A 22,650-nucleotide genomic window follows, 5' to 3' on the forward strand; every position below is an offset into this window, starting at 1 on the left:
CGAAGCACTGCACGGAGCAGCACTCCTCTCACGCACTCCGGCTCTGAAATGGTTTAGACTGAAGAGCTTTGTGTGGCTGTGAAATAGTTTCTATCAGTTGCTACTCCAAGGCAATACCGAAGAGTTCCTCAGACTCAGGAGTCTGTTCGTAACATTGTTGTTTTGTTGCATTGCTTTTAAGTGAGTTTGTGCAGCCTTTTAAAACTGAAAGCCAAGTTTAGGTGCAGTCCTTGAGCCAAATCTATAATTTAGCCATAGCTGGTGCAAATTATGCTGAGGGAAGTTAGTCATACAATTGAGTTGGAGAACTTTATAAGCTTGTTTAAGAGAAAAGGCATTATTTGTCAGAACATTTACTGTCCTGGCATCATCTGTGGCCCTCAAGAGGAATCTCTAAAATTCAGGTTGAGTCTTTATGGCCCAGAAGGATCTCAGAGCTCCTCCTAGTGAGTTCACACACTGTGGATGCGAGATGCACTCGCTTAGCAGGGAGAAGCTGCTGAGCAGTCGGTGCACAGCAGCCCTCAGTAAGGAAATTTTTGGCCAAAGACGCAGGTTAAATCCAGGTCATATTATGTGTTCAGCTAATTTGCTTGTAGTTTCTTTGGCAAGGACTTGGGGATGTGCACACGTGCACAGATTCACATATGCTTTCCATCTCCTCCTGTGTGGAAGCAGGCACCGCTCCTGTTTTTCCTGTGCAGGACCTGTGATCTATTCTGGTAGCTGCAGAGTGCAGTGCTGCCTCCCGTAAATATTCACAGATTTCCTTGTAAGCTGATGCGTTTGGGGTTTTTTTTTTTTTTTTCCTCTCTCCTGTGTGGATACACAAAGGCATGTGTTGTACCTGCTTTACCCTGTGGGATCTACATAATCAGGTCCATGGGTTTTAATGGATTTCAACTCCCCTCTGACCACAGATACGGTTTCCTGTCTCGTTCTGAGCAGGAAGAGCCGAGTCTTTTTTGGTCTTAGCATTCCTGCTTGCCTAGGCTTTGGGAAGAGTTCTCTGGCTATTTTCCTGTTTGATTTTTGTATGTGTTTTGTTTTAAGCAGGACAGAGTGCATGTGTGTATGTAATCCATGTGCTCAATTAAGAGAGGCATCTGTTGGGTTTATTTCACACGGCCGAGGAAGGACTGCAAGCAGGGAGCATCTGCTCGGCTTTTTGTCAATGGCTTGTTTTTCATAATTTGCTCTACAGGGTGAATGTTTGGGGAGGGGGAGGTGGCTTTTTATTCCTGAGTTTGATCTTAAATTTATTTTTGTGGTAGCCAGGGAAATTGGCTGGGATTTGAAAGTTAATTTCGCTAAGAAAAGAACTGAAGAGGGAGAAACAAAACCATCCAAAGTAAACAGTATTTATGTAACCTCAATAATAGACTCACAAGGACCCTTACAAACCATTAATTGCAGTATTTTAATGACAAAGTAAAAATAATTTGTTATGCTGCTTTTTTAACACCAGTGGGGTTTTTTTTGTATTTTTATTTTTTAAAAAAAAAGCAAATTATGGTTAGATTTTGTTTTAGGGAAAGATAGGAAAGGCATCCAACATGAAGATGCTTTTTTGGCATTTTGTCAACAACAACAAAAGTCTAGGTTTAAAATAGAGGAGCAGTGGTTTCCTGTTCTTGCAGGTTTTGCTTTCGTGCATTCAGATGTTGGCTGTATTGCACCTAGCTGGTCTAGTGAGAGATTTGATTTATTTGTCTGTAAATGTATGTGCTTCAAAGGCCACTAAACCTGCTGGGAGTGTTTTACACAAGTGTGCTTTTTACACTTTTTCTGTGGAACAGTCATCCAAAAGGGCTATGGAAGATAATAACTTTGTGATGTCTTGGGAGGTCACGGCTGCTGGTCTAGCGCAGGGAACTCAGGAGGAGAAAGCCTGAAACTCCCCCTAATCCCGCACACAAAAGACAAATCTTACCCAGTGCAATCAAACAAACAAGGATACAGTCTTGCAGGTGTAAAAATAGATGCTATGCAAAAGTAACCTGGGGAGGGCAAGATTGGGTCTTACTGAAAGTATTTAAATAAATGGGATTTTTTTTTTTAAAGTAATCATATCTTGTTCCACAAGTGAACACCAAGCCAGCACATTTATTAAGCCACAAACCACTTAGAAGTGGTATTAAATATGTGTCTTCCATTCCACAAGTTGTCATGGAAGAGGAAGAGTGAAGCATTAATAAAAATAGCTTTCCTGACAGTTCAATCCCACTCCATAGCAAGATAATGTATAGTGATATATATTGCATAATATATCGCTATAAATATGTATAACTTTCCTGTCAGCTGAACAACTTTGTTGACATCGGTTAATGGTTATAAAAGCAGCTGACAGCAAAATGTAAATATAGGACTGACTGCAGGGAGCAGGCAGACAAGCTTACTTCTGAGGAGTCAAGTAACCTTGGCTGTCAAAGAATCACAGAACCTGAAGTGAAAAAGGACAAACCACAGTAAACTTTGTAGTAGCAGGAAAGTATTTTCATTGCTTGAAAAAAAAAATAAAATTCAAACTTTGTCATCACATTAAAAACATTACATGAGAAGTAATAAACATATTTACACTTCTGTTTTGATTATAAATATACATTATATACAAAATAATGTTATAAAACGTAGAAAGTTCAGTGCTTCTGATTTTTTTTTAAATTACTGAAATACTAGTCTTCAAAATAAACTACAAACAGACAAACTAAAACCCATATTATTGATTTCTGACGGTCATCTTCAACATGGTCCTACGTGGTCAGAGCAGAAGGTCAGTAGTGGACATTATGAAGGGGTCTTGTCTGCACAGTTCAAGGCAGTAGATGGGCCAGTCCGACGACAGGATTTACAAGGGCAGGAATGTTGCTGTCCGAGAGATAGCGTGGTCCACGTTTCTTCAAAGAGATCTTGTTCCTCCCTCCTCATTCTGCCCCACCCCACAGTCTCATTAGTGTCACAGCACTTTCCACTGGGGTGTCCGGTATTATTGCTGTAAATGCATATATAAGAAAAGAGCTTTTGCACGCCTCTGGTTTCTGGGGGCAGGCTTCCCCTTTTCCATGCAGCAGTGAGTGAGAAACAGGATGAGCCTGGAACTCTAATCTCCACCTGTCTTGGCAGAGGGCATCTCAGTGGGTGCTTCGCTACTGGGCATTTGGAACCGGGATGAAGGACAGGAGTTGGGAGTTTTGCAACCAGATGGAGAAATGGGGTAGAGGGGAGTGTCACACAGCTTCTTCTCCTTTAGAAAGTTAACAGCTGCAACTTTGAGACTATTTGTGGTAGAAGGTGGCACCTAATTCAGAAACATGACATAAACCCCCAAATTTGTGTCCAAATAAGCTGGAGGGGAGAGAATGAGGAAGGAGAAGAAAAAAGCAATGTCTATTCACAATCACTGGTAGTGCAAAGGGCATGAAAACAGCTGAGACAGCTCAGCACGTATAGGTTCTAGGAGCTGATTGATTTTAAATGCATTTGTAAGGCTTTAAATAGAGCTGGGATCATGCCTCTTCTCCTTATCAATGGGGAAGAGGCAGTACACATTCCTTATCACAACTCTTCCTTCTTGAATGTTTAAATCCACAAAAATCCTGTCCCATACTGTGTCTTGGGTCAACCAGTTCTCCAAAGCATCATCAAATGAGATGACGTGTAAATTCGGTATTCCTCTTTCCTTCCTCCTCTCGCCCCTTACACCATCTCCAGTACATGCAGCAGAAGAGAGGAGATGCAAATAGCTGCGTAGCAGGAAGTATCGACCACCCCTGCCCAATACTGTTTGGGTAACTGCAAAAAGAGCAGTCAAGTCTCTGTTTGGGCTTATTGGATTCTCTTGACACATTTTAGGCACTTTTAAACCCAGAAGAAAATGGGAGACCTCGTTTATACTGTATCCATTATCTGCATAGCAATGTGTCTTTCTTCACACCTTCCACGGCAACATCTGTGAGAGTTAAGTGCCTCCTCATCTACCGGCATCTCCCATAACCAGAGTTCTGGAAAGCCAGGGGTCTGTCCATGAGGAACTGGCCTCAGTATCTTTTAAAAACAAATTAAAATGACAACATTTTTAACCCCTCTCTCTTCCCTCTGCCTCCCCTCGTCTACAGCCAAAGAGATTTCTGGTATCAAACTTCAAACAAGGGCAGTAAGAACAAAAAGGTGTATTGCATCTTTCAGTAAATTCACAGTCTGTCCAGTTCACCCAGTTCCATCCTCCGCCTGAGAGCAGCAAGTTGCATGTAATTAAAAACAGTCCAATCCAGTTCTGAATTGTAAACAATGCAGCAGGAACGTCCATCTACTGGCATTACCAAATCTGAGGTGCAAATGGGCTGATGTTCAGTCTTATACCTGCCAGGACAGAAAACAATACCAGGAATGAGAAGGAAGCACTGCGTACAGAGCACTGCAGAATGAACGAATTATAATGCAAGTATGTCAAACCAAAGTAATTTAAGCTAGACATTACTGCAGTTTAACTATCAGCATTCAACACTTTTGTCTGGGTCCAGAGATAGAGAATGACCAGCAAACAAGTAATCTGTGTGACAAGGAGCCTCCCTACCTGGGCGGAGGGGAAGAACGCTCAGGATAAAGCTTACAAATCTGAGTGCTTAACATTAGGTCTCTAACGTCACCTAAAGGGCATACGGTACAGTTAAATCGGTTGTGTTCAGAAGCATTAAGCCTGAATGATGTGGAGAGAGGTTTTGGGGGCTGTCATTCTGAAAATAAAAATACTTCTGGAGGTGCCTGATGCAAATCTAGGAGTCTAGCTTTGGTCAGCAAGATCTTCAAAGGAAGATATGGTATCTGGGTCAGTTAATGGGAACGAAGCGTCTAGCTGTCATTTGTATCTCTGAAAATCCTTTCAGTTAGTCTTAAACTTTTAATATTGATGGTTGACTTGTGTTCCAGCTTGCCTTCAAGAGGAAATCTGATATCCACCCTGGCAAGGGAGTCAGAATCCTGCAGATCTGTCTTCACAGATCACTGCTATATGGCAGAAAAAGCTTCCCTTTCCTGGAGTCTGAAACTACCTGAAACCAGTCCTAAAGATGGCTATGCTGAAGAAGGCCGGTATTGGTTAATGTTAAACTGCCTTTAACTTCCATTCGGCCTTTTTCCAAAGGGTCAGTAATTCTTCAGGAACCGATTGGCTCCTCAATAGCTGCTTTTTAAAGTCTTTGGATTGTTCAATGCTAGGTCCTTCCTTTTTCATGTACTGTCCTCATACTTTTAAAAATAACATAAAAATCTAGACGTGTTTATCAGCAACATAAGAAACAGTGTTAACTTCTGTTACAGAATTCATTCGCCCAGACGTATGAATTACCTTCTTACAGACTTCCTAAATGGCTGTTATGCTATCCACTAACACATCCAGCTACCTTCCATCTTCTGTTGGAAATCTATAGCTTTGCCTGTTTCCTCAGAACACAGATTATCCATGGTAGTCACAGAGAAAAACATGGTTTTACATCAATGGGCCTGTGAATTACCGGTTCAATTTTTGCTATCTATATAGGAGGAAATAATCCTACAAAGGACTGAATTTTCATGGGCTGATGTTCCATGCTTTCATCTCTGACCAACTTATGTAAGCTCAAAATCTCTGGTTTAATAAAATCAGAGCTGCTGCTTTATTTATTTTTCCCACTGTATGCTCTGTTTGCTTGGCAACTCCTGTGGGTCACAGAAGAGGAGAGGTGAATGCTGGGAAGCATCTGGGATTGCTGGAAATAGAGTAATCCTCTCAGATGCAATTCTAAAGGATCATTTTCCCCTTTACTGTGTGAATTTATGCCTATTCACCTGTGTGGTTCCTTACCTCTGTGGCTATGATGCACTCATTCCTTTCTTCTGTTATCACAAAGACGGACTGGTACATTGAATCCCTCGGAGAGCATATCGCTGATATTCTACATTCCGGCTTTTCACTACGGCAGAGCAGAGAGAAAAGAGTGTTACTTGACTACTAACAAGCCTGACTCTCAAAATCTACCATGAATATGGAGGGGTGGAAGGAGATAGCCGTGGGGGTGTGGGGAGGGTGTGCAGAGGATGAAATTTCACATATTCCATGTGATGGCAGGACATTATACTAGAAAAGTGGCAGTAAGGAATAGCTATCGTCTTCCTATGCTTCTGCCATGCCCAACCTAACAGCGTGCTCCTCAGATCCCTCTATGAAAGAGCCACAAGCAGACCCCAGACAAGACTTCCAGTACACATATCAGAAGACTAATGTGCCAGTGAATACTGCCCTTTTCTATTTTGGAAAAAGTAGTTATTTTTACTCCATCATTCTTCTCCGTAAGTAGATAATTTTGCCTTCTTAACAAGCGAAATACTTATTTTTAATCACTATATGCCTTAACTGTTGTTCCTCCAATGTCTCTTCATCTTACTCTCACCACTGGACTAGCCACTCCCATTCCCCTTCACAGTACCCATACTAGCAGCGCCCTACACAAACACTCAATTTCATCGACTCAGCTTAAGGATACCCCTTGGTTGTGACACAGATACTCCAGTATGAAGATTCCCGCCTTTACTCTGGTTTGTTCTGTATATTGTGTCCTCGGGATTACTTTTTTCCCCATATTTTCTGATCTGCTTCTAGACTGGTATGAAGATGAGGGGCCTTAAGAAAGACTAGAAGGAAGACTGTATTCTCACCTGTGTAGTCGGAGGGGAGATTTTTCTCCTAAACACTTTTCACTTTTGAAATATTTATCTTCCTGTGTCCCTCTACTTGTCAGGTCTTTTACCAGATTGTAGTCCAGTTTATGATTCTTGGGTTTGTAGTTTGATTTCTCCAGCCCACAGTCCACTTCCAGGTCTTTATTTTTATTGGTGTTTTTGAGCTGGGAAGCTGGAATGAGATTGTCCTTCTGGAAGTCAGACAGGTTGTTCATTGTCTCCGAGTCCTGCTCTGGGTGCATCCTCATCTGCCTGATGACCATTGCTATCATGCAGAACAGTACGAGCAAAGCCACCAGCCCCACCCCCATGGATATAGCAATCCAGGGGACTGGTTTAGGAGGAAGCGTAACAGGCACTGAATAAACTGGCAATTCGCAACGGTTGCCCATGAAGCCAGAAGGACAGTAGCAGACAAAGCTGGCACTATAAAGTCCGCTGTAGCATGTGCCTCCATTCTCACATGGCCCAGAAGCACATTCATCTCGGGTTTTGATGTCACAGTTCCTGCCGCTGTAGCCCGGCAAGCACGTGCAGGTGTAATCGTTGATCAGGTCATGACAAGTTCCCCCATTGGAACACGGGTTTCTGGCACAATCATTGATGTTTATTTCACATTTCTGACCAGAGAAACCAGCCCGACAACGACACACACGAATCTGACCAAGGTAAAAGCAATTGCCATCTGAGGGAAGAAAGTAAAATAAAAAAAAATTAGTCTCCAATGCACTTCACTCGGAAACCCAAACCTCTCCCTGGTAAGCATCTTATACTACCTCAAGAAGAGGGAGGTTATTTTACAAAACAACCGCACATCTATAAGTTCCTTCTAGTTTACCTAATTGTAGCACCATGCCTTAAAAACATGTCCCTTCTAAATAAGTAATAAAGTTAATTTGATTTATGTAATTCTGCTATCTTCCCCATCACACGATAAACCTTGTGCATTGTTTTGTTGCACAGAAAAGGCCAGTGAAAGCCCCGCCCCCAGCAGGAGACCAAAATTAGGGTAGACGGGGAGAGGGACTAATGTATCAGAGGAAGAGTAGAGGTCAGATTGGATTTCTATCACTTCTGCACTGAAAAGCACAAACAAGTCAGACATGAGATTTTTTGATAAAAAGACTCACCGTTTGCACATGGGTTGCTTGTGCACCTATCTACTTTTTTTTCACAGTTTGACCCTGTGAAGCCGAAAGGGCAAACGCAAGTGTAGCTGGCCCCTTGCTCTTTTTCCAGGCACGTGCCGCCGTTAAAGCACGGAGAATCTACACAGGTCAAGGCGCTGTGCTCGCAGTGAGTGCCATAGTAGCCAGGGGGGCACAGGCAGTGATAACCGTTCTCCATATCCTGCAAAACACAACGTTAGGCACTGTTATTTGATGCCACCAAATGACAGCGGTTTGACACGTGTCTTTTGGGTCGGCTGTGAGTGCTGTTCTGTCCCTTCCCCTCCACGCTCTGGTCTGGCAAAAGCAACATTTGGGGAGTAAATAGCTGCAGCTGGACTGTGAGGGATAGAGCTGCGAACGGGCGAGACCTGGCGCGCAGGAGCAATCGTGCAGCTACACAAGCCGAGCAGATACCGTTGTAGGGAACCTACAGGCAACTAGGCAAAAACATTACTAATGCCACTACTGTCCCATGGGATTGCCGAAGTCCTCCCAGAGCAGAATGGCATGTGCCAACCTACACAGCTCTGATCAGGCCGTTTATCCTCAGCACAAAAGCCCTTTTTTTCTTTATGAGGGCTTACGTTGCTTTGGCATGGATAAGTCCCACCACTAAGATCAAAACAAAACTGTTTCTTCTTTCCAAGTACAGTATGTCCACGGCCTTAGGAGAAGGGAGCTAGGGTCTTGTGCCATTAGCTTTAATCTAAATGCGCATCAGATTACATTTGATATCTATAATCGATCAGTCTTTATCAACAGGTAGAATCAATCATTGACTGGGTCCAAAAGCACTCTGAAACACTAGACTGCAGGGAACTAAAAATGCGGAGCCCTGTTTCACAGAAAGTCTTTCAGCTGATTGCGTTCATATTGTCTGACAACATACTCCTGTAGCAGAAAGCAAAAGTTTTCTTTTATTCGCTATTAAGATACAGACTTAGCATGTTCCTGTAGGAACCTTGGTTTGAGAAGTTTTTTTTTTACAGGTCTGCTCCCTCACCAACCTTGGATCTTGCCAAACTCTCATAATGGCTGCCACAGAAACCTAAGGATCAGTTGACTAGTTCTAATCTAGATGATACATCTCCTCCTGTAACAGACTTCCTCCCCTGACACCTCTCGGGAAGGGTTCAGTTTGATGGTTGTGAGCGTCAGTAATGAACCTGTGTACTATCGAATTCCCCATGCTGTTGTTACGGAACCATTTCTGAAAAGGTATACCAGGGCTTGCTTCACACAAAGACTTTACATTTTAAAGGCCCTTACCGTGCAACTACCGCCATTCCTACAGGGATTGCTGTCACACTCGCTGATCTCGTGTTCGCAGTCAACACCGGTAAAGCCAGGTTTACAGGAACACGTATAGCTGCCCTGGCCAGTGTTCATGCAAGTTGCTCCGTTTTTGCATGGTCTGTGGTGGGTGCAGTAGTTCAGATCTGCAAAGACATCAGGAGTTAGGGAAAACATCTTTGACAGCTGCGAAAAGACATTCACACAAAACCACTTCAGTCAACAAAAAAGACAGACTTGTCATGAAGTATTTCATTTTGCTATCAACAGGAACACTGGAGATGATAATCCAGGTTATTATCAGAAATAATAAAACGTTTCAGATTACCATCGATTTTAGATATTTCTCTATATTCATCACGGTAACACATGAGCTCTGAATTTCGAGAGACCTGGCAGACATTTAACTTTCCCAGTGCTTCAGCACGCTCGCCCTCTTTTGTGTGCATAAACTCTTTTCTGTGTGCATAAACTCATTAGCTGCAACAAGATTTAGATGCCAAGTCGGAAAACGTACTTCATAAGCGTGTGTTCTCCGAAAGACACATCAGGAACGGAATTATAGGCACTTTGTGCCCAACATGTCACATACTAAACCAGTGAGCCCCATCTTTAAAAGGTGTGCTCCGAGGCACCTTACAGGGAGGCAGGGAGGAAATAAAGATGCTTAGGCTTTGAGATTTAAGCAAACGCTAGCAATCTTTTATTGTTTATTTACCATGCTCTCTTGTTATGCATGTTAGTAGTTTAAACTGTCTAAATGCTCTGCCAAGCCTGACAGCCTTTTTTTTTTTTCCCTTTAAATTTGAGACAGAGGTTAAGCACACAAGTTCACAGGACACAAGCAGAAAATCTTTATAAGCTCTATAAATACCACAGAGTCATTGGAAGACAACTGGTTAATAGATAACTACAAGCAGAAAAAAAATCTGCAACTTCACTTTTCCCTGCTTAATTCAGACTTCGCCACCTTAATCCTGTAACTGTCTTGAAAACACTTAGCTTGCTTTCATGACCTCAGTGCCAGCAGTGCATATATGGCCTTGAGGACATGACTGCTCAGCTGGCTATGGTTCAGTGATTCAATGGGTTGAATAGGTGGAAGTGGTCTGGCGTACCGTAAAATGGAACCTGTACTTTTCACTCTTGCTTACATGATTTTTCTCTCACGCTCCAGACTTATCACATGAGTTAACTTCCTTGTATGCAACATAAGGAAGGCCCAAATGATGGTGTTTACTGCTGCTGGAAACTGTTTAGTAAATTGTTATGGTTGTACAGGGAATAAGTTAAAACTTAGCTTGAGCAGGCAGAAAACTTGCCTGTTCCAACACTCATCCAGGTGGCTGTTTTGTTTTTTGGTGGTTTTGTTTGTTGTTTTTTTTTTTCCCCAGATAAAAACTGCTGCTATCAAAAAGGTTTGCTTGTTTTCAACCAAAATTACTACAAACTACTTACACAGTAAGACAGCCGTGGTACAAACTGATGCCTATAAACATGCACCTTGCAGAAACTTAATTCTAGATCCGCTGGGTCAGATTCCTTAGTGCAGTACTGAGGAACACCCAACCTAGAGCCATACGCACAACCTTCAGAACTAACCTTGATCACAGAAGAGGCCACCCCATCCTTCATCACATATGCACTGCCATTGTGTCTTACAAGTCCCGTGGCGGCAGCCTATATGGGGGATGCATTCATCGCAGTAGCGGCCTTGCCAACCAGGACGACAGCTAAAAGAAAAGTCATATTAAAACATTAATGACATGGAAAAGAGTTTAAGTTTCTATTACAAGGTGACATTTTAACTGAAGTTCAGATTGCAATTGCCTTCTACTCACATGCACTCTCCAGGCTTGTTGCAATATCCATTCTGTTCAGTACATCCAGACAGACAGATGGCTGTAAAGAGAACATAAAAAAGCAGAAATGTTTAGGTAAATACACATGGCACTACAGAATACACTTTTAAAAGGGGAAATGCCAGCTTTAAAAAAAATACTTTGAAAACCAGTTCTGCACTTTCAAAGCTCTGTTTTAAAAACTCTCAGTACGGGGAGTTCTGGAGCAGGAGGAAGTGAACAAGGAGAGCCAACATTTGACAAGTTGTCCTTTAATTTTTCTGTTTATACAACAAACATGAACTCTTGCAGCTCTTGCTAGAAAAGGAGCAAGAGGAGGCGGCTTTGGCTTCTGTTAACGAAAGGCTGAAGAACTCCAACGGGACTCCAAGCCCACAGCAAAGATTCCTGCTACAACACTGCAACACCTGTCTCATCTCCTCTGGCAGCAGGAATGGTGGAAACGTTTGTGTGGGCAAGTTGCTAGCATTTTAACTGGGAACAGATACCGCTGATCTAGGGGTCTCAGCCAAGGTGCTTTCTCTGCTAGCTCTTCCCTTGCTGCCAAAGCTCGCAGAGGTGAAGCACAGCATTGGTGGCTGCAGCCAAGAGGGCTAAAGTCCTCCGTGTGGAGCTTGCTTTCTCCAGGCGGGGAGTGGAAAGGTCGGCGTGAAAACACAGCACGCGCTGGGTAACCCTGCGCAACGCTTTGTCACGGCCTGGTTGAAGCCATCGCATTTTAAGGGCTGACGCCAAAGACCACTACAGCCAGGGCTTGGCCAGCTGGTGGAACCAGACATGGGGATGCGCTCTGGGTCTCTTCCTCGAACAAGCTCCGCGACGCCTTGGGGACCTGGGTTTTCTCGAAGGCCTCTCGGGCGGCACCCCCACCCCACACTAACGCCCCACCAGCTCAGGCGAGGGCCTGGGGATGCCAAAGCAGGTGATGCTCCTCAAGGTGCGCAGGCCTGGGTGCCCTGCACAGCCCCACGAAGGCCCCGCGGGGGGCACCCTCCCTCTGCCTCGCGCTGCAGCCGTTGCCGGCGGCGCCCCGCCGTCCCCCGCCACCTCGCCTCCCTCCGCCGTCGGGGCACTTACGTTCGGTGCAGTACTCGCCGGTCCAGCCGGGCAGGCAGGCCAGGCTGCCGTCCGCCTCGCAGACGTAGTGTCCGAAGCGGTCGTCGCGGCGCTTGCAGAGGCGGGAGCAGCTCTCGCCGTAGTAGTTCTCGCTGCAGACCACCCGGTAGGAATAGCGCAGCTGGGTCAGGGGGCCGCTCTGCACGTCCTGCGACCAGTCCTCGCCCACCGACAGCGACCGCTGGATCGACATCTGGCTGATGAGCCAGTCCTCCGAGGGCGGCCGCGAGCCTGCGGGAGAGCCGGGCCCCGCGTCAGCAGCTGGCGGACACCGGTGTGTCCCACTCACCCAGCCACGACCCCCCACCCCACCACGAGCGGCGAGGGTCCCCCCGCTCGCATATGTATACAACATATGTGCGCTTCTATCTAAGGGTACAACGGCAGCCACCGGGGTGTGCGGGGCGGCCGAGGGGGGCTGAGCGGAGGGGGCCTTTGAAAGCGAGGGCTGCCGCGAAATATCCTTTTCCTCTCCGCTCAGAGAAAAAAAAAAAAAACAAAAAAACCAAAAAAAAACCAACCAAAAAACAACCAAACATCCCAAAGCCATTATTCCTTCCAAAGGGCGGAATTCGACGCAAGGTGTAAAATACAGGAAAAGGCGGCCGGGGCTCGCTGGCAGCCTCCCGGCTTTCTCACCGCAGCCCGCCTCGCTTTCCCACGCCAAAAATAAACCGGAGGAAACGCAATTGTGTTGGGAGATTAGGCCGGGGCAGAATCAAAGCGGCCCCTGATGGGTATCGTTGGGGGACCGGCCTCTGGGGCCGCAGTGTCAACAGCGGAGCCGGGGGCGGCCGTTAACCGGTCCGGGATGGGGGCGGGGGGTGCGGGGCGGGGGGGGACGGGGAAGGGGACGGAGACGCGGACAGGGACGCGGGGCCGGCGCGCGAGGGGCGCCCCCTGCCGGCGGCGTGCGGCCGTAGTCACCTTCGGGCAGGTAGTTGGCGGGGGCGTGCCAGGCCTGGATGATGAGGGAGAAGGTGCCCTGCGGAGGGAGAAACCGGCGTCAGCCCCGAAATAGCCCCCAAAACACACGGTCCCCCCACTCCCCCACCCCGCATCGGCCCCCTCCCTGACGGCTACGCGCTTCCCTCTCTCCTCTCTACAGACCGCGGATCCAACCCCCCCCGCCCCCTTGGCTTTTATTTCTCTCAATAATATTCATTATCCCAAGTGCTTCTGGGCTGGATGCGCTTTTTCATCGCTTTTCTTTCTTTCTTTCTTTTCTTTAAAGGAAGTTCTGGGAATAAGTCTAAAGGCGAAAGTAGTTTGTTTACACTACGCGCCGCGATTAGCTTTCCCTTGCCTTCCCTTCTCCTGCCCCACCGCCGCAATCGAGTCTCGAGTGGAAATCTCACCGGCCACGTGAAGTTAAAGGGCAACTTGATGGGGCTGTCAAATCTCTCCGTGTCCTTGACGCTGAAGGAGTTTATTCCCAGGACCGGGGTGATGATGCTGCCGAAAGTGCAGGAGCCCGGGGAGACCACTGCCTGAAAATGCTTCAAGCAAACGCGAAAGAAGGTCCTGCAGTGCGGGGAGCAGGGCTTCCCGCTGGCCAGAGACCCGTGGCTGTTCACGAATTCGTGCAGCTCCAGCTGGAAGACGCCAGAGCCGGACACCCTCTGCACAAAGGGGAGACACACAAAATAGCCACATCAGACCTTACCCCGGCTTTGCCACGCAAACTTGCTTTCATCACCCGCTTTACATTTCGCCAACCCTTTTTTTTTTTTTTTTTTTTTTGCGACGTGCGATTACCTGCTGCAAAATCATTAACAGAAACGTCAAGCCAAAGATGCGCAAGGCTGTCATCCTTGTGTTACTCAAGCTTCCAGTTCTTGGTGGGTTTAGTTTTTCCTCCTGTATTCCTCAAATGGTCCAAGCAAGCGCTTCTCCGTCGGTCGAGGGAGAAAAGAGAGACGTCGAGGCGGTCCTCCTGGGGCAACCTGCTTCTTCCAAATATTCCCCGAGCACCAGCAGAAATCGGAAGGTAAAATCCAGGTGTCGATCCGTCCCCCTCCTGGGATTTAATCCTGCAACCAGCCGCCGGCCTCTCTGCTCGCTGCCGTCGCCTTTATAAACTCCAGAGCCGCGTGGGTTTGGTGCGGGGGGCGGAGGGGAGTGCGTGGTGTGGAACCGCTCCTCCTGTAGCCGGTGCTCGGAGCGCTCGGTAAATGGAAAACTTGCTTCCCTTCGAGCTGTTTATATAGTTGCCTCTCATCCTCACAAGCTCATTATGTAAACTGTCAGTCAGACTCACGGCCGGTCCCTCCCCTTTTCCCTCTTTCCTTTCTGGAAGGAAAAAAAAAAAAAAAAAAAAAAAGAACCAAATGTTGCGGAGAGCCCTCGTAGCCCGAATTAATACCCTGCTGCTGCCGCCGCCGCGCTGGCCGCCGAGGAGCCGAGCTGATTACCAACCAGCCCAGCATCTGTTGGGATATTTACGGCGCTCGCACGGGGAGAGTTCCCTCGGACATCAGACGCCACTCTGCACAGCCGCTTTCCCCGGCGGCCGAACAATAGAGGACGAAATGTTTTTTAAAAAACCCACCCTTCTTCGTTTGTTTGCTTCTTCTCCCCCCTCGATCGCCACTCGTGTGTCTGTGTCTCCCCCGGTGCGGCGGGATGGGGCAGAGCCGCACCGAGCCCCGCAACCGCGACCGGGCGGGACCTGCCCTGCCCGGCGAGGGCCGGCCCCAGGTGGAAAGTAAAAGCAAAACGGTGCTTGCTGCGGGACGGCCCCGCCGCCCCCGGGCCGCGGCAGCTCCCGCCCTGGGGACGCCCGTCCGTCCCGCACCGGCTGCCGCCCCCGCCCTGACTCCCCACCTCGGCTAATGGCAAAGCGCTGAAACCCACCCGGGAAGGGGGCGAGCAGGGTGGGTGAGGGCAGGGAGACGGGCACAGCGAGGGTCTGCAGGCCCTCCTGAAGCGGGTGGCAAGCGAGCACTGGAAGGAAGTGGCCGAGGCCGGCTGGACGGTAGGGACGGAGCCCGGCTTTCCTGCTGCCCCCACCAAAAAACCTGCCTCGAGTGAGGCGGGAGCAGGGCCCCGAGCGTGGCACAGGCTGTGCCAAGCTGCGTGGCAGTGGGCAGCGCCAGGCTGCGGGCCGGCTGGGGTCTGGCGTGCGCCGGTAAAGCCCTTGGCCTGATGGCAGCGTGCGCTCATTGTTGGGTCGCGTGTCCCTCATTAAAGCCAAGCACAGAGAAGGCCTTTCATGTGGCTTTTTATTCCAGCTTGTTAAATGGATGGGAGGCCGGAGTGGGGGGGGGGAGGGAGAGATAAACCCTCAGCTGTATGATAATGAGGTCTTGCCACCTTTATGCCAGTGCCTGGCTGGGCTCGCAAGGCTGCGGACCTTTCTGGCCTGGATCACCTGGCGCAGCATGCTGCCAGTCGCCCTTCAGCCTCTGAGCTCTCCCAGAGGGTCTTCACTTGCAACTTTAATTCCCCAGTCCAGGCTCTTTCTTTGGGGGGCAAGGTGGGAATAAAGAAGGAAAGCCAGGGATCTGGCTTGTCTGAAGGCGAGGCAGCATGGGGGAGTGTGCACCCCGGCTATCCTTCCCTGTACGCTTCCCAGAACCCGGCTTTGGTCCAAGATGCGGTTAGGGCCCACGTGCGGCCAAATGCCCGGGGTCAGGCTGAGAGGGCAAGGAGGGCACAAGCACGGCTTCCGTGGAGAAGCAGCTGAGCCTTCTGCAGGGAAAAGCCATGGGCACAGCCACCACCGGCCACCACCATGAACGGTGCCATCGCACCAACACGCGTGGGTGTGTGGGCAAGGGGCCAGGCCAGGAATTGGGGTTGCCGCCAAAAGGGGATTAAAACTTCTGGTCCCCGCTGCGCCTGGGAAAGCCAGAGCCAGGGGGCACAAGTGCTGGCAGTGTTGGGGGGCTGCCCCCGGGGCTGGCCGCCCTTGGCCTGGCTCCATCCAGAGTGGCCCGGCTGTCGCATTTGTGTGTGTGCGTGGCCTTGGTGCATGTGGATGGGAGCCATGTCCCTGACGGAGATAAACCCCAAGGCAGAGGCACCAGCGAGGAGCTCTTTTGTCTCCGCCTCGTAAACAAGTGGGAAGGAGGAATGTGTCGCCGCTGACGAACTCGGAATTTTGCAGCGATCCGCCCGGCCAGATCCCGGCTTTACTAGCAGCAGCGTCAACTGTCAAAATCAAATCTGATGCTAATAGCTTCGGTACTAAATAAAATGAGAGGCCAGATAACATCAGTGCTTGATAAATGGTAATGAGTGTCTAACCTAGGGGAACAGAAGGGCTGTGGGGCTCTTTAATTCAGTATTGAAAGGCTAGCTGGGTACTGCAGGCTCTAGCAGATGTTAGTATGTGTGTGTTTTGATTTTTGACTTGTATTGGACGTTTATTAGGCTAACCAGAGCCACCCCACGCATGGCCACTTGGTCCAGGCACCATCTGGCACAAGCAGGGCGGCGTGCAAGAATAGGGCCTCGCTTCGGTGCCGAGGACCCACAGGCAGCATCTACCATATGGACCCGGAGCTAATGTAGGTTAAAGCAAGGCAAGCTGATCTCTGCTTTTCACAGCTCCGCCAAAAACCTCCCTGCCGTCCCGGCGGCACGCGCCTTGGTGGCTGGGGAAGCGCTCCCACCTCTGCCTTCCCCAAAACCTGGCGAGAGGGGTGCGAGCCCCCTGAGCGCTCCCCGGCCCGTTCAGCCGCTATTTTTTGAGTCAACATTTGCACCTAGTTTTGCTTCCTCCTGGCAGGAGCAGAAATCGCTCCAGATCCCCAGTGTCGTCCCCCCCTCAAAAAACCAAATATTTTCAGAAGCTCGAGTGAGTGGTGCAAAACAGACGTAAAATCCTCCTCGAAACTCCAGGGCATTATTTTGATTGCAGCTATAAAAGGAGCCCGTAATAAAATAATAACCGGGGAATATAATAAACCACCTGCTGCATGTTGACACACACGCACAGGGAGTTCAGATAAAAAAAAAAAAAAAAGTTGCATTAATAGCATCAAACAGCTGAGCCTGAAAGTCGACCGAGAGCAGATTAGAAGCTGCAGAGTCTCCCGTGTGCCTCGGCCCGTTTTGGGGGGACACGTCCTTGGGGGGGGGGGGCAGGGGCCGGGCCCGCTGACCCCCACCGCCTCCCCATCCTCTCCCCCCTACTCCCCATCTCCCTCACTCGGAGTTAGGGCGCTTCCCCCCCGCCCCCTCCAACTTTCGCGCCCCATTTGCTGCCGGTTTATCCCGGCTCAAGCGGACGCGTGCCCAGGCCAAACGCATCGCGCTAACGAGGCAGCGTTAATTAAGTCCGGGCGGGTGAAAGTTGCCAGCCTTCCCCCTCACTCTCCTCACCCCAACCTCGACCCCCCCCCGTGCCAGGCTGCCCTCGTCCATCCCCGGGGGGGGGGGGGAGACCCCCCCACACATACACAGGTCCAGGGCTGCTCCCCACGGCCCCTGCGGACACGGAGCACCCGCACCTGCGGCCGGGGCAGGACCCTCCTGGTGCCACCCGGACTTTTTGGAAGGGGACACGCCCGGGCTGGGGGGAGCTGCCCCTGCATCCTCAGTGTCCCCTAAGTGGGACGAAGCAGCGGCTCGAAAACCCAGAGCCCCGCGGGCTCCTCCGCCCTTGGCCAAATTTGCTGCGAGGTCGAGTTTTTGGGGGTCAGCACGGCACCCCCGGCGGCTGCAGGGGAGGGAGAGCCTTTTTGCTTTCTGTCTCGGCCGGTCGCCTCTTCGTCCCTCGGCTAGCCGCTCGCCCGTTTGCTCAGGCTCTGGCCAAACCCTTCCTCTTCGCGGGGCGGATTCCCCGACGGCTTTTAAACCCCTGAGCAAGAAAGCGGCGCATCGACTCAGCGCTGGCACACGCCGAGAGAAAATAAATAAATAAATAAAAAAAAATTAAAGAAAAAAAAAAAGAAGATTCCCCCCCCCCTCGGCTTGTTTTGTTTCTGCCTAAATGTCCGTGGCGCGGAGCATCCCTCCCGGGAGCGCGGCGCGGAGGGGTGTTAATGTGGTCGATTGGGGGGGGGGGGGGGGGGGGGCGGGGGGATACAAATGTTTGGAAATGTTTCCCCCGGCTCGCACAGAAGGAGGGGGGGGACGGAGGGGGGGGGGTGGGGGGGGAGGGATTTGCAAACTGTTGCTGCCACATGGCCCCTCCAGCCTGGCCCATTCTCATTGAAATGAGGCCGGCGCGTGCCTCATCTGCCGCGCGGCCGCCGCCGCCGCCGCGCGCCCGCCCCCCCCCCCCGCGCCGCGCCGCGCCGCCAGCCCCGCGCCCCGCGCCGCGCGCGGCCGCGCGCGGCGCGGGGCGCGGGGCTGGCGGCGCGGCGCGGCGCGGGGGGGGGGGGCGGGCGCGGTCACTGGGCTGATCCCCGCCGCCGCCCCTCTCCCCCCCACCCCCAAATCAGCCTCCGCCGCCGCGCGTAAAAAACGGAGCGTTTCTGTTGAAGGCGGTAACGATCACCCCCCCGAGCCTCCCTCCCGCTACAAATCGATGGCTTCTTTTCCATACAAATGCCTGCTTACGCCTTTATGTTCTCCATCTGTTTGTAGCTAACACCTGCCATTCAATAAATCGATTTGGCCATTTAATGTAACAGCTTCCCGGGACATTTCTTCGTGCCAGATGCCACAGCAGCTCCGAAACTTTACCCCAGCCCTGCGCCCCACCGGTGCAGCCGCCCGGCCCCGGGTCAGAAACCCTCTGCCCAGGCACGGAGCGGAGCTGAAAACTAAAGAAAACATTAAAAAGTGCTTTTTAAAATGTTATTTTTAAATTATTTTGTTTAACACTAAACTCACCGATCACAGAATCATAGAATGGTTTGGGTTGGAAGGGACCTTCAAAAGTCATCTAGTCCGACCCCCCTGCAAGGAGCAGGGACATCTCCACCCAGATCAGGTTGCTCAGAGCACTGTCCAACCTGGCCTTGAATGGTTCCGGGGATGGGGCATCCACCACCTCTCTGGGCAACCTGCGCCAGTGTTCCACCACCCTCATTGTAAAAAATTTCTTCCTTATATCCAGTCTGGATCTCCCTCCTTTGTTTTAAAACAATTACTCCTCATCCTATCGCAACAGACCCTACTAAAGGGTTTCTACCCGTCTTTCCTGTAGGCCCCCTTTGGGTACTGGAAGGCCGCAATGAAGAGCCTTCTCTTCTCCAGGCTGAACAGCCCAAACTCTCTCAGCCTGTCCTCATAGGAGAGCTGCTCCAGCCCTCTGATCATCTTCGTGGCCCTCCTCTGGACCCTATCCAACAGGTCCATGTCCTTCTTATGCTGGGGGCTCCAGAGCTGGACGCAATACTGCAGGTGGGGTCTCAACTTCTCCTGTAACGCTGCAGACTGTCATCCCCGCTGATCCACAGCCCGCTGGCTGATGTCCGGGTGGTGCTGGGTCCATCAGGGCAGTTTGTAACATTTTTGGCTCGCTTTTATTTTACTCGCTGCAGCATACTTTGTATCTTTTGAGGGATTTCTTGTTTTAAGGACACAGAGACACTCTGGGGCCCCGTGTGGCCCATCGCCCCACGGCACAGCGTGAGGCTGCCTTGGGCCTCCCTGACAGAGGCCTTGCGGGACGAGGGGCCCCATCCTCCTTCCTTCTTGTTGGGGGTTAGCCTTCCCTAAGGGGCACCTTGCTGGTTGCCTTTGAAAGGCACCTTTATTGCTCTAAATCTGAATAAATACGTAAAACGAAACATGTAATACAAATAACAGTTACAGATATGTACGTGTTTCAGCTACGTGGGTCTCTTTCTTTCCTAATTAATTCAGTGCAGGCCATGGGCACCATTTGCAAACGTACCGCCCTGTAAAAGCCTGGTTTCCTTGGAAAGTCAGCAAGAAAGTCATGCAGTCACTTGTCACTTTTACCTGAGATAGCTGGATAAAATTGCCATTTCTCATGAAAAGCGCCTCTGGAAGGTATGCCTGGAACCGAGAGTAGGTAGTTGGGAGATGACCAAATCTTTCTCCTTTTTTTGAACCTCAGATCTGTGGGTGAGATTAGCAGGGGGGAGCTGGAGAGGATGGAGGTGTCTCACTTGAAGCAGAGGTTGGGATGCTGGCCTGAAGCAGCGTAACAAAACAAGTACAGGCGGGCTTCTTAAAGGGGAAAATTCCCTTTGCAGGCTCCATAGTAAATGTCCCATGGGCCGGGCTTTGGGAACTCCCGCTTCAGAAGTTCTGTGTCTTCAAACAGATGGCCAGGCAGCCCTTGGATACTTAGAATACGTTTGGGGCTATATTATATAGCACTGAGTAAAGAGATCTGTCACAGAAAAACAGTAAAAGGCAGTTTTAACCCTTCCCCCGGGGAGTGGCGTGGATCCACTCTCCGCCTGCGCGACCAGTCCCTCCTCTCCTGTCCCCCATCCGGAGCCCGCGGGATGTTTGGTAGGGGCCCAGCATTGTGGTACTCGCTTCAGACAGTCAGAGGAAGAAGCCGCAGACCTCTGGCATGTGAGATTTGGCAGGGCAAATCCCAGAGTCAGACACGTTTGGCCTCAGTGCAGCCACCGCGCAGGCTGTCCCAGCGGGGCAGGACCCAGAGGAGAGTGGAGGAGGGCGTCGGGAAGCGCTTTTGGAGCAGCTGGAGGTGCATGGCATCCAACCCTGCACCCAACGTAGGTCTATGACATGCTGTCACCCCAGTGGCATCCACCTCCTCCGGGCTGCTCCCTGGTAGCAGAGGATGTGCTGCCTCCAGGCGTGGTGGCCACACTGGGTTCTTGCTGAGCTCTTCTGCTTTCCTCGTTTTCTTGGTAGCCCAATGTTGGGCAGAAGCTCTTGAATACCCAGGACTGAATTTCTGGAGAGATGTGGAGGCCAGCGCTGGCAGGAGAAGGTCTGTGGGACTCAGTGGAGTTGCACCTGCTTGTGCACCAGGAAAAGCTGCAGCAAGGCAATTGTGATTTCTCAGAGCTGCACGCTGGTAAAAGTTAAAAGTGTTTAAAATACAGCTGTCCACTTAAATAAGAAAATCCATTTTAAATTCCCTTCGCTGGAGGTAAAACTTGTTAATGACTGAAGAGAGAGAAAGACCATCCTGACTTTTTATCCGTAGCATTTATACTTATGTTTAGTAAAAAAGACTTTAACCAGGAGCAGCTGCTTCTACAGCCCATCAAAAGCAATCCTAGATTGTCCAGATGGAGTCACTCAAGACAGAGACATGAGCGAGGGCTGCCACCGGCTCCAGGATTTCTGGGTTTGTCCTATTTTAAGAAGATCTCGCATCCTGCAAACACTGCTTATGGGAACTGATTGGATGCAGAAACCCTGGTGGGGGCCCATGAGGCAGCCTCATGTGGAGATGTGGTGATGTGGCATGCTGACATTTTGACATAACATGGTGACGATTTTGTGCTAGCATCAGCCCTCCAAGAGGAAAGTAAATATGTGACATATTGTTCAGGGAAACAAAACAAACCAGACAATGAGGTCCTGTGCCCAGTGACTGATGCAGCCTCTGCAGGCCCAGGCGAAACCTCTTTTCCTTTGTGATCTGGGGATGCTGGGAAAACGAGTGCATCAGGGTATCCAATACCCATCCCTGGCCCATCCAGCCCTCCTCGCTTTTTGTCTTTGTGTGCGGCCATGCAGGGAGCAAACACAGAGCACCCGCTGCGTTTCTATTGTTTCTCCTGTCTAATGGCCCTACTTAGCCATGGAGGAGCGGGATGGATTTGCGCCTTGCGCACATTGTTCTTGGGGTTCAAAAGAATACTTAAACTAGAGCAGTAGTTAGTATGACAATGGAATAGAAATGAACATTCACTCCAGTGGCTGTGGATGGCACCAGGGCTTAGATAACGGGACAAGGGAGAAGAAAATTAATGAATCTCTCTGCCTGTCTGTTGACCCATCAGCATAAATATCTTGTCAGTCATATGTGACAGCAGATCTCGTTGGCTGGTAAGAGCTATGCTTGCCCAGGCTCCCAGCTGTATTCTTTAAATTAAAAGTTTTATCAGGTAATTTAGCAGACTGAAGAAAGCTGGTACTTGACCACGTAGTGGGCCCCAAATGCTCCTTCGCTGCCCGTGCAGGAGCCTTTCTTGAGCTGAGCAACTGTGGGGACTCCTCATCAGGCTCTTTAATGCTCTTACCTGGGGCCGCGCTGCCACCCTTAGCTAGCAGGGAGGGACCAAGGAGTCTCCTGTCGATGGGTGCCCCTTGTCACTGGATGCTTAAGGGGAGTCAACCGCTAAAGCCTCCCCAGGTGGCCAGATCACTTGCAGGAGGGCAGACAGCAGCATCTATCCCATCCTGGAGGGGATGTAGCTGTCATGATGGAGGGATTAAGTGGTTGAGTAAGGCTGATGTATTATTTTCTTCAAAAGCCTGGAGTAAGGCATGGAGCCCCTCTGCGTGGTTCTTTCTGTACACACAAACACAAACCCAGAGTGGGAAGCCCTTCTTCTCACATTACTTTAGCCAAGTAATAGGTATATAGACTATGTTACTTATCTACATTTCCTCTTGAGTCAACACAGAGA

At 49.8% G+C, this 22,650-nt stretch overlaps 1 protein-coding gene across 2 annotated transcripts; it reads right to left on the reverse strand.

Moving 5' to 3' along the window:
• Positions 1–2,474: 2,474 nt before the first annotated feature.
• Positions 2,475–14,892, reverse strand: DLL4 (delta like canonical Notch ligand 4). 2 transcript variants are annotated; one of them, XM_086749246.1, is made up of 11 exons: positions 13,916–14,888; positions 13,516–13,779; positions 13,085–13,142; positions 12,119–12,388; positions 11,021–11,081; positions 10,782–10,912; positions 9,156–9,325; positions 7,845–8,064; positions 6,691–7,399; positions 5,840–5,948; positions 2,475–4,359 (listed from the first exon to the last, which is right to left on the reverse strand). In XM_086749246.1, exons 1-11 carry the CDS (start codon positions 13,967–13,969, stop codon positions 4,354–4,356), a joined length of 2,052 nt encoding a protein of 683 aa, XP_086605372.1. In that variant the 5' UTR covers positions 13,970–14,888; the 3' UTR covers positions 2,475–4,353. The 2 variants fall into 2 exon arrangements, with proteins under 2 accessions (XP_086605372.1, XP_086605371.1); XM_086749245.1 differs by lacking the exon at positions 2,475–4,359 and having other exon boundaries at positions 5,816–5,948; positions 13,916–14,892.
• Positions 14,893–22,650: the final 7,758 nt, after the last annotated feature.

Source organism: Chlamydotis macqueenii, chromosome 5 (genome assembly GCF_036417535.1).
Source record: "Chlamydotis macqueenii isolate bChlMac1 chromosome 5, bChlMac1.mat, whole genome shotgun sequence".
Lineage (NCBI taxonomy): Eukaryota > Metazoa > Chordata > Aves > Otidiformes > Otididae > Chlamydotis > Chlamydotis macqueenii.

Coding starts and splice junctions, on each gene's coding strand:
- DLL4 (XM_086749245.1), bottom strand. CDS start 13,969: ATGACAGCCTTGCGCATCTTTGGCTTGACGTTTCTGTTAATGATTTTG. Junction 10,913..11,020: donor AACAAGCCTGGAGAGTGCAT/GTGAGTAGAAGG, acceptor CTTTTCTTTTAG/CTGTCGTCCTGGTTGGCAAG. Junction 5,949..6,690: donor TCTCCCCTCCGACTACACAG/GTGAGAATACAG, acceptor GCTCTGCCGTAG/TGAAAAGCCGGAATGTAGAA.